Raw genomic sequence first — 12,033 nt, forward strand, 5'->3', positions numbered from 1 at the left:
TTGCCAAGAATCATGATATCTCCCACTTAATTTAACTTTCAAACTGGCCTAACCAGATATGTAGACAAAATGTAGATTATTTCCAATTTTATCTACCAGGTTAAAGAAGTGGGTAAACTATCAGGATTAGCCTGAATCAAGGAATTTTTAAAGCTATGCAAGACCTCTATCACACCTTGATTTATGTGGCATTTTGGGCTCAATCTGTTCAATCTAACCTTTACTTGAAAAGACAGGACATATGAACGTAAAACAAATAAATCCATCCATGTTTCACGTCATTATTTAATCCAAGTTAAATGATGAAAGTTACATTGCAATGCTAGTTATCCTAAATAGATAAATTTGTAAACCAAGAGCACCAGTTTAAAAAGTAGAGTGTCCAGGTTTTAAAAAAAGGTATTAAGGCATTGCTATAACACCTAACTAATTTAGGAGCCTAAATCTCATTTTCAGTCCCATTGACTATCAATAGCTAAATACTTTGAAAAATCTGGGCCCATGTCTTTAGAGTTATGTGGAATGTGAGGCAGAATGGGGAAGGCGGAGTGGGGGGAAGATGAGGAAGCTAACCTACCTCCATAAATGTGGTCTATACAATGCAGAGTTATGTCATTTTCTCCTATGATCTTATTCTTAAATTCTGGCTCCTATAAAAGACAAGACAAGACATTTCATGTTATACAAAATTCCTGTCAATAAAGCCCATTATAGTCAAACTAAATAATGGCACCTTCTCATTTGAGAACTATATCCTATTTATTCGGTAAAGATACATTTACTTTAGTGACAAGTAAATATCTATTTACTTACTGGCTTTTCAAAGCAAGAGCAGGAGATTGAACTAGTTTGTATTGCTCCAAATTGTTTGGTAGTTTTCAGTTATGTAACATCTGAAAAGGCAGGCAAAATCTGGTCTGCAGAACTCGTTATTGATAGTGATGTGAGTAAGAAAACCCAAAGTGGTTGTCAAATCTCACACAAGTTTGCAGGGTTTATAGTTAAAGAGTTTTGCTTGTCAACCGAGCATATTTATTACAGAAATCAATTATACAAACTTGAAATTAAATCATGCTAGCTTTGCAGTCACTTTTTAGACTAGAACTTAATTTTCAGAATGGGCTTAATCTTAGTCTGATGTATTGCCATGTATATCATGTGTAATATACTACACTACTACAGGAAACACACACTATACACATGAGATTCGAATCTTGTTTCAACGAGTTTAATTCATAAAGTTAACTGTACATAATTTTGGGGGGAGGGTTTGACTGAGTAACAGATCTAAAATAATCTTGGGTTTCTGTTCTCAGACACCAACTCAGTGCTTCAGTTCCTAGATTAACCTCAGACTATTTGGAAAAAAAGTAAGTCATTTTGTTCCAGTGCCACTGAAAAACACTGCTCTGTGAAACCTGCTTAAGTTCAGTATAATTTTTAAGTCACTTTGATAGACGCATTCTGTTGCTTCTATATATTAAGCATAGCAGTAATTAAGTTGATTTTTTTTGGCATTGACTGTTACAAGTGTGAGTCTTCCAAATAAATGTTTTTAACTGTACTAACTTTAAATTAAAATTTGATTCCCCCCCCCCGAACTCAATTGCCTAATATGTCTAATTTAGAAGAGATACTGAACATATGTCATGCAGCTATTCACATTCTAGAGACGCCTAACATTCCTACCAGATTCCAGGTGACAAAAAGTTAACAGTTGAGATTTTCAAAGCCGATACGGGGATTAATTTATTTGTATTGTTGGAGCACTCAAAGGCTCAAAGACTGCGATCTCATTGTACAAACACAAGGCCATCCCCACTTTGAAGAGCTCACAGTCCAAGTTATAGGGAAGTTGTCAATTCTCTAGACTATTTTGAAGCTCTCCTGGGCTGGAGGGGGAAAAGGAGAATAGGAAGAAGGGTGTAAACAGCCAGAATTACCTAGGCTTCTCCACAGCTATGCAAGACCTTTTCAGACAATACCTTGATTTACACATCTTGCAAAGGATGGTGCAGTGGTTGAGGCACTACATTGGGACTTGGGAGACCTTGGTTCAAGTTCCTTGCTCTGCCGCAGACTTCCCACATGACCATAGGCGAGTCACTTAGACCTTGTCTACACTACAAACTTTGTTCGACGCAAGTTACATTGGCCTACAGGTGCCAAAGCCTCTATATCGCTCATGCATTTGCATATTTAGCTGCTTATGGTGATGCAGCAGGTACTCACCAAGAGCACTTAGGCTGATGTAAAGCACTATGGGTAGGTATCCCAGTATGTCATGTGCTGCCATCTGGCATGATGCCTTTGGGACATTTCATAATGTGTTGAGAGAGAGAGAGAGAGAGGACTTGCGCTGGAAGGTCAGACCTCAACATGCAACTTTCTCTATCCCATAATATTATCCATATGCCATAATTTTCACACTTTATATTAGGGCTGTCAAGCAATTAAAAAAACTTAATCATGATTAATCGCACTGTTAAACAATAATAAAATCCTATTTATTTAAATATTTTTGGATGTTTTATACATTTTCAAATATATTGATTTCAATTACAATACAGAATACAAAGTGTACAGTGCTTACTTGATATTTATTTTTGATTGCAAGTATTTGCATTATAAAAAAAACAAACAGTATTTTTCAATTCACCTAATACAAGTATTGTAGTGCAATCGCTATATCATGAAAGTTGAACATACAAATGTAGAATTATGTAAAAGAATGCATTTAAAAATAAAATGTAAAATTTTAGAGCCTACAAGTCCACACAGTCCTACTTCTTGTTAAGACAATAGCTCAGACAAACAAGTTTGTCTACATTTGCAGGACATAATACTGCTCAGTTCTTGTTTACAATGTCACTTGAAAGTGAGAACAGGCATTCTCGTGGCACTGTTGTAGCTGGAACTGCAAGATATTTACGTGCTAGATGCACTAAACATTCATATGTCCCTTCATGCTTCAACCACCATTCCAGGGGACATGCATCCATGCTGATGATGGGTTCTGCTCAATAAGAATCCAAAGCAGTGTGGACCAACGTGTTCATTTTCATTACGAGTCAGATGCCACCAGCACAAGGTTAATTTTCTTTTTTGGTGGTTCAGGTTCTGTAGTTTCCACATTGGAGTGTTGCTCTTTTGAGACTTCTGAAAGCATGCTCTACACCTCATCCCTCTCAGATTTTGGACAGTACTTCAGATTCTTAAACCTTGGGACAAGTGTTGTAGCGATCTTTAGAAATCTCACATTGGTACCTTCTTTGCGTTTTGTGAAATGTGCAGTGAAAGTCGTTCCATTTAAGAACACATGTACTGGGTCACCATCCAAGACAGCTATAACATGAAATATATGGCAGAATGCAGGTAAAACTGAGCATGGGACATACAATTCTCCCCAAGGAGTTCAGTCACAAATTTAAGGCATTTTTTTTTTTTTTTAAAACAAGCGTCATCAGCATGGAAGCACGTCCTCTGGAATGATGGCCAAAGCATGAAGGGGCATACAAATGTTTATCATACCTGGCACATAAATACCTTGCAAAGCTGGCTACAAAAGTGCCATGACAATGCTTGTTCTCACTTTCTGGTGATACTGTAAATAAGAAGAGGGCAGCATTATCTCCTGTAAATGTAAACAAATTTGTTTGTGTCAGCGATAGGCTGAACAAGAATTAGGACTGAGTGGATTTGTAGGCTCTGAAGTTTCAGTTATGTAACAAAAAAAACAAAAACTCTACCTTTGTAAGTTGCACTTTCAGGACAAAGATTGCACTACTGAGGTGATTTGAAAAATACTATTTCTATTGTTTATTGTTTTTATCGTGCAAATATTTGTAATAAAAAATATTTTAATAAAAAAAATATACACTTGGATTTCAATTACAACAGAGAATACAATACATATAGAAAAAACATCCTAACTGTTTGATACATTTCAATTGGTATTCTGTTTAACAGTGCAATTAAAACTGCAATTAAATGCAATTAATGTTTTTTAGTTAATTGCGTGAGTTAACTGCAATTAATTGACAGTCCTACTTTATATTTAAAATTGCCAGTCTTTGGTCTTTCCCATTACTGACAGAAGCATGGAGCCTGCAGAGCTCTGCACTATTCTCATTCTTACAAATAAAGGAGGCATAATTCTCCCGTATTTGCAGACCCACAGGACATGATGATTTATTGGAGGACAGTTTGCTGAGCCACACAGCAAAAAACAAACAAAAAAAAAGACCAAAAAAATCAAGGTTATTGGTAGCATTCATGCAGCAAGTGCAGATGGCGAAGCACCACTTCTAGGCATGAGACACAAGCAGTGACTGGTGGGATTCATCATAACATAGCCTTGGAATGCTGCGCAGTGGCTGTCAAATTTGAAAATCTGAAAGGCCACATTCCTGGATGTGTGCGCCAAGCTTGTTTCACTCCTCCAGGGCAGACACACCAGAATGAGAGCAGCCTTGACTGTGGAGAAGCAAGTGGCAATCCCACTCTAACAACTGGCAATACCACAGAGTACATGAACAAAAAAGGCTATTTTTCTAGGGTTATGCAAGCACTGGTGGATCACTGGGGGCACTTCCCTAACCCACCCATATTGATATCAGTGAAGGCCCACTACACACCTTTACGAACACATATAGCTCATTATTAAAGAGGCATGTCTGCAGCTCAGCACAGACCTCTCATGCTCCCTTGCCTTGTGGCATGTTGCTGCAGCTCCTTCTCTTTCATCCAGCACTGCAGCTGATGCCTGCTGTACCCCTTTGCCTACAACCCCAGGCAATCTGACTGCAGAAGTCTACATTTCTACCGTTGGTCCATAGCTGTGCTTGCATAGCCACTCTCCTCCCACAGGCCCAGGAGATCCAACACCTCCTGTCTACTCCAGGCAGAAGCACAGCTAAGGTATGGGACCAGCATGATTGGTTGGCCAACTGCCCACAAAGGGGAATAATCATGAAAGGCATTTCAAAAAATATATGCTGGGAGTTGGGGAAATGGTGAGGGGTAAGGCTTCCAGTTTCCATGACCTCTGGCAGTGGAGTTCACAACTGTTGCACTGTGGGACAGCTGCTGAACAACTGTCAGAGTTGACACAGGTCATGCAGTGTTTACCTTCATGCTGCATTGACCTCAGTAGGTTGACCAGGGCTCCATGCTATTCAAGGAAGTGGTTACAACACAGTAAAACAAGGTGCTTACATCAACAGGACACGAATTTGCATGCAGGCACATGCACAAACAGGTTGATGCAAGACAACTTATGTCAAGTTAACTTTGTAGTGTAGACCAGGCCCCTCCAAGCCTCAGTCTGCATCTGTACATTGGGGATAATACAGTGGTCTGAAACATGCAGCCCGCGAGGCTCTTCTGTGCAGGCCCACGCCTCCCCGCCCCTGTCTACCTTCAGGCCAGGGGTGGGCAAACTGCGGCCCGTGCGATTGTCCACCGTGGCGCTGCAAGCCCCACACTGCTCCCTTAAGCCCTACCACCCCGGAGCTGCTCTAGGTAAGTGGTGCTGGGCCAGAGCTTGCACGCCACACCCCTCCTGCACCCAACTCCCTGCCCTGAGCCTCCTGTGTTAAGATAAGTTCCTGTCTGCATCCTAAAAGACTTGCCCATACCGGTATTGCCCTGGCCTCTTCCTTTGTCAGTCAGTGTTAAAGGCATTCTGAACTATATGCATTTCCTCACCTTTTGGGGGCGAAGCCAGATTTTCAGGCAACTGCTCCCCTACTTGGTGTAAACTTTGCTTGTACCAATCAGAAACGAACACACACAGTTTTTGGGCCCCATCCCCTATGATACTTCTATGATGTCATAGTGGGTATTTTAGGCTGGTCTGCCATGTGCAGGCAGAAGAGGAGAAAGAAAAACGAATCCTGTGTACCTTGTGCACACCCGTAACCGAGCCTGATCACCTCGAAGCCTCTCTCAGCTCAGTGTTTTAAGCAGAGTTTCTACGTTTGCCGGTCGTTATGAGTTGGTTTGTATTCGTAAGTATTGGTTATTACTAAATGCTGCATCTGTGTTCATAAATATTGTTTACTGCATCTTTGTTTATAAATATTGTTTAATAGTAAATACTTTAGCCATTGTATGTTTTAAGTTCCATTAACCCTATTAGCTAATCATATGCTGCTCCCTTACCCCTTGTAACTATTCCCAATAAAACTTTTAATTAATTAATTTTAGTTGTGTGCATGCCTGCAGTTTGCATCGTGACCCAGACCCTCCTTGCATCCCTTACCTATACAGTCTATTGCCACGTGCAGCCTGGTAAATAACAGCTCTGCATTTTTCTTTCGCCCCTAAAAGTACGTGGCAATCTACATGGCATCACGAACAGGATGCACGGAGGTTGGGCCATGCCCGTGGCACACTGCAGATCGCGCAGATAATGAAACTGAACAGTTCCAACATTTGCAATTTCACCTTCTTACTAGCCAAAATTCGACTAATCCAAAAATAGAATGGATCTGTTCTCTTGGCTCGGGCAAAACTCTAAAAGGTTATACTGTACCATTAACCCTGGCAGATATGGGATGCCTCCTTCGGTGCCACCCGAGCTTTAGGAGTCAGCCAGCCAATTGTTCCCTGCAGCCTCGGTGCACGGAGACTGTGGAAAACCTCGGTGCTGCAGATCCCTCTCAACTTCGGAGAAAATGTAGCCGCATTGTTAGAAAATCTGGAGGCACCGTTTCCAAATTAATTCCCCCACCTCGGGTAATACCTGCTGATCCGGCACATAAATTATTATGCCAAATGATAAAAGAATTAAATTTGATTAAGAAAACCAAAAAATTGCGACCCGATGAATATAAATCTGAGGATGTTTCCACCATCCTGTTTAGCATGATATGCAAGGCCCTCGATCTGTGTTCTGTCCTCCATGGAGGCACAATGTTTGCAGCTAAACAGGCAGCCCCAGGCTCTCCTAAAGGTAATAATGAGAAGACGACAGAAAAGGTAGAGCCCATCACTACCCCCGCCCCAAGTCCCTCTCGGAAAATTTTGCCACTCCCATATGAAGCTCCTAAAACTCCTCTGTATCCAGCTCTGCCAACAGCCCCAGAATTTTGATTTAAAGGATATGTTTTACCAAATCCCACTCCAGGACACACAAGGAATCTTAAACTTTGCTTTTAAGGGCATCCAATATAAATGGAAAGTTTATGGAAATGGTTCTGTAATTCTCCTGCACTTGCATCGTCCCATCTCAATATCACATTACAAAAGGTAAAACCCCTACAGGATGTGTATGTGCTAACCTATGTAGATGACATTGTCATCTGTGGGCCCAATCCACAAGCAGTTCAAAGTACCACCCAAATGATAATTGATGCATTAGAAGCAGATGGGTGGCAAATTAACAAAACAAAGAGCCACCTGCAGGCCAGCCAGCAATTCTCATTCTTGGGACTCCAATTCACTCCCACCACTCACACCCAAGCCCCAGCCAGTGTATTAGACTCTTGGACAGAAGCCCCTCCACAAAATAAACGAGAGCTTCAGCAGCTATTAGGTCTCCTTAATTATCACCGCCAATATATCCCGGCACAGCTAATTTTTAACCTAGAAATCCTACAAAGCTCTCTCTCTTCTAAACGCTCCCGAGAAGTATGGAACGCATCAGCACAACAAAGCTTAGAGAAACTAGCTGGCTGGTTCGCCTCTAACCCTCACCTCGCCTGTTTTAATTCCCAAGAACCCCTCAACATCAATTTGTTTATTACAAAACACCATGTAGGGTTCACTGTACTGCAACATGGTAATGCTATTTACAACTGGGCCCATCGCCTGTCTGGACCCCAGTACAACTATGGTCTAGTGGGAAAAATGCTACTGGCTGCATCCAGTGCATGTCACTGGTCCCAACTCCCTATCCCAGGCACCCTGTCTGGACCATGTGTTCATTTAATCCCATGGCTTACAAGTACCCCTCCACCCGAGTTTCATGGCACTACTCGCACCTGGCAGCTTCTATGTTTCCAGGTTGAGGTAGCTTGGCAGGCATGGACCCTAACTCCCAGCGATAACATCTTGCCCCCCCCCCTCACCAACCGTTATGCATTGAAGTAAAATATGACCCTGGGTTGTGTCTGACGGGGGCACCTCACCATCCCCTAGGGCAGGAGTTCTTTGTTCCACATATAATCACTTTAAAGTGCAGTTGCTGCCCCCCTCCTGCTCCGCACAAGAATGCGAGGTGCAGGGCGTTCTTTTAGCTGCCCAACATGTTGCTAATGCCCACTCTGCCAACAAGCAAGTTGTTTTAGGTATCGATTCTCAATTTTGTTTAGACATTTTAATTGAGCAAGCCTCTCCCTCAGCTTTTGTTAAATTGTGGGACCAAATTTTTGCCCTAATTCGTAAATTCTCTCACCCTTGGTTCGTTACGCACTGTCCCTCCCATTGACCAGACTCTAACCCCCTGCATTCCAGTCTTGATCAAAGAATGAGAGAGGTCTCCCAAGTTCATACGGCAAATCCCGCCGTACAGGCAGACCCGCTGTTGCGCTGGCTCCACGAAGAATGGGGACACTTACCACCCACAAAATTGTACGGCCTGTTATCTAGCTTTTCTAACCAAAAGCCTGACGTTAGCCGCAGTCAGTGCGAGCTCATTGTTCAGTCCTGCTTGCAGTGTGTGCAGGTAAAAACTATGAATCGTCCCCGATATGAGCGCTCTGCATACGCTGCAGAACACTTTGCCCCAGGTAGTACGTGGCAAGTTGACTTAATAGGACCCTTGCCAAGTGCTCGTCGTTTTCCAAAAGCCTTAGTTACTGTCGATCTGGGGTCTCGACAAACCTTTTGTGTTCCTCTTAATAAAACCAATGCTGCTTCTGTCGCTGTGGCTCTTAAGCAAACAGCAGCTGCCTGGGGCACTCCCACTGAAGTCCAAGCAGATGGTGGACCACCCTTTCCCAGCAAAAGCATTGAACAGCTCATTTTCGGATGGGGGGCTTCCCTTCACATCCATACTAAATATCATCCTCAAAGCAATGGTGTGGTAGAGCGAAAAATCGCAGTCCTTAAAACTATGTTGCGAACAGCAAACCCCAACCCTGATTTTAAAAACTGGAGCTCATTCTTACCCCAGGTACTTATCGCACTCAACAAAAGTTACTCTCGCTGGCCTCACCTTTCACCTACACCTAAGCCGCCTTGGTCCCCCACACCCAACTCCCTGCCCTGAGCCACCTGCAGCACCTCACACCCCTCCTGCACCCAACTCCCTGCCCTGAGCCCCCTGTTGCACTCCTCCTGCGCCCAACTCCCTGCCCTGAGCCCCCTGCCACACCCTGCACCCCTCCTGCACCCCCTAGTGACAGGGAAGGGGCAGCGTTGGGGTGGGAAATTTGGGGAAAGGGGTGGAAAGGAGCAGGGAAGGAGTGGGAAGAAGCGGGGCAAGAGCAGGGACTAATGGAAGGGGCGGGGCCAGAGGCAGTGAGGGTGGGGATGTCAGTGATGTGGCCCTTGGGCCAATTCACTAGACCTCATGTGGCCCTTGTGATCATTTGAGTTTGAGACCCCTGGGCTAATAGCTCCGTACCTCACAAGGGTTTGAGGATAAAAAGACTGTGGGGCATTCAAACACTACTGTAATGGGGCCAGATAAATAACTAAGACTAGACTTTACATTACAAGTTGCATGGGTCTAAATAAAGATGTATTTTGTTTTTAACTAAAGAGGTGTTTAAGATTTAATTAAACCAGTAAAAGCCCCTGTGTGGACATGCCTAGATTTAAACCTGACCTATAAAGATTCTTTACCAACTCACAAGGAATGGATATAAACCAGGTTTAAATTTGTTAAAGAGTGCCCACAGGGGCTTGCACTGATCTATTCAAAAGAACGCTTTTAGTCAAACCCATCCCCACTTGTAATAAAAATAGACTCAATCTTTTCCCTAAAACTTAGGGGTATAATAATATAAAATGCATTATTCTCAGGAACAATTTTCAATAGTGTGGTAGTAGTTCTAAAACAGACCACAAGAACTAGAGACTGAGATTTCACCTAGAAACAGGACAGCATTAGTTTTATCATAGCACTCTGTTCTGACTCTTTGGGACATAACCATTGGTACTTTTGAGGAGAAAATTGTGACCTCTCACAGAAGAGATGGACTCAAGAAATAAAAGTTATCTGTCATGACTGCTGTTGCTACTCATTAAGTGCCTCAGAGGGTCCTCTGGGGACAGTGAGCATACAAACTGGGTTTAGTGAGTTTGTGGTGCTCAAGGCTTGCTACAAAGCTTTCCATTTCATTTCTTTATAACATTTTCTCTACCAGAGAGGAAAAAGAGACTGCATAGAAGCAGTGTATATTACTTGCTACTAAGAAGTACATTCACAAGACTTAGCCAAATGAAGTTTGTCTTCCTACATTATCATCCGAAGCAGATTCATCACCAAGAAAAGCAATCTTGAAGTTTGTGCAAATGAGTTTCCCGCAGGCTCCACGATTTGACCCATCTTCTTGTACACACTTTAATACTGTGTTTGCCTCACAGAGCAGCAATTCACCTGATTGAAATAAACAGTCTTAGCTTGCAGTGTAATGGGACATTCTAGATATTAATACACAAAGTCATCTTTCAAACTCCAACTCAGCATTGACTCTGAGTCCAAACTTCCTATGCATTGGTTGGCTGAGTTTACCATGTCACAAAAGTGCCAGAAAAATCAGAGAAAATGGCTCATGGGACTGATGTCTTCTCACCTAGACATTCTATCTTTAGATTACTGGTTCAAGTTTAAACCCCAAACCTGATCAATAGCCTTTGAAATGAACTGCTGATCTTAATATCTAATGGACAAATGTCCATAATACAATTTGTACCCTTGTGGACAGTTACATCTAAGCAATATATTGAGTTAAATGTGAAGGTGGGTCCAATCTAAGCAGCTGCTCCAGGTTCAAAATTGGAGGCATATTGCTGGAGAAGCTTAAAGGAATGCTGCCTCCCTGTGCTATCGACAGGGATTTCACTGAGTGTCTTGGGAGATTAAAGCCAACTCCTTTCATGAAATCAACTCTCAATTATAAATTTTTCTCAGTGTCAAGTTTTTGTAACTTACAGCATTCTAACGCTTTGCATCAATTTCTACCTACACCCTTAATTATCGTAATGCTGTTTTGTTTGGGAATCATGACATGCATTTGATAGGTTACCAAAAGTATACAGATTCTGCAGGTACAGAGGACATTCCAAGGGCTTAATATCACATTTGTCAGTGTCATTATGGATCTGTGATGGCCAGAATTAAGCTCTATACCCCACATGCAAAGGACTAACCTCCAAGCTTAATGCTGACTCCCAACAGTTTATGTTGGCTTTTTATAGGACACAGGAAAGATTTAAAAGTGGACTAAAATTTTTTAAACAGTTGGGCCTGTGCCCTTGCTAACATCTTTATGAAGAATGCTAAGGCTTGAATTTATTTTATTATTGCTACATTCTCCCATTTTTGTTGGAAAACATTTGGAATCTCAGGGATGTTTATTGTGATTCCTAACATTTTAATCAAAGGGGAAAGGGATTATCTTTACCAAAAGCTTTTTATCTAAAAGGTTAGTTTCTGAAGTTGAATTAAAAAAAAAAAAAAAAAAAAAAAAAAAGAGTAATTTTGAACTGTAACTAAAAGTATTTTCAATAGCTCAACTTGTACTCTTTTCTTGAGGTCATTGCACTAGTTCTCCAAACAGCCTTTCAGCCAAAACACGACCTAAATTTCTAATTATACATATATGAATATGAGAGAGAGAGAGAGAGAGAGTTTCCTAAATTCCTTCTAAGTCTTCTTTATAAAATAAAGAAACATAAAACATGGGCACAATTCTTCCCCATGCAGGACACCTATAAACACAGCACTCAAGGTCCAACAGAAATACCAACTTTGCATTTTAGAACAATCCATGCAGATACAAACAGAACATTCAGCCTGTATGGTTACTTACCTCATATCCACTATTTTACTACTCAAGATACCAATGTGTCTTGAGC

The 12,033-nt window shown here is 41.8% G+C and overlaps 1 protein-coding gene across 1 annotated transcript in view; it reads right to left on the reverse strand.

Annotated features, from left to right (window-relative positions):
- The window catches only part of MTMR12 (myotubularin related protein 12), a 76,023-nt gene that overhangs the window by 42,708 nt on the left and 21,282 nt on the right, over positions 1-12,033 (reverse strand). Inside the window, exons 3-4 of the mRNA XM_050944672.1 lie at positions 10,413-10,552; positions 578-650 (exon numbers count right to left, since the gene is read on the reverse strand). Coding sequence (XP_050800629.1) covers positions 578-650; positions 10,413-10,552 — 213 coding nt within the window. The remainder of the gene's footprint in view (positions 1-577; positions 651-10,412; positions 10,553-12,033) is intronic.

Source organism: Gopherus flavomarginatus, chromosome 3, assembly GCF_025201925.1.
Source record: "Gopherus flavomarginatus isolate rGopFla2 chromosome 3, rGopFla2.mat.asm, whole genome shotgun sequence".
Classification (NCBI taxonomy): domain Eukaryota; kingdom Metazoa; phylum Chordata; order Testudines; family Testudinidae; genus Gopherus; species Gopherus flavomarginatus.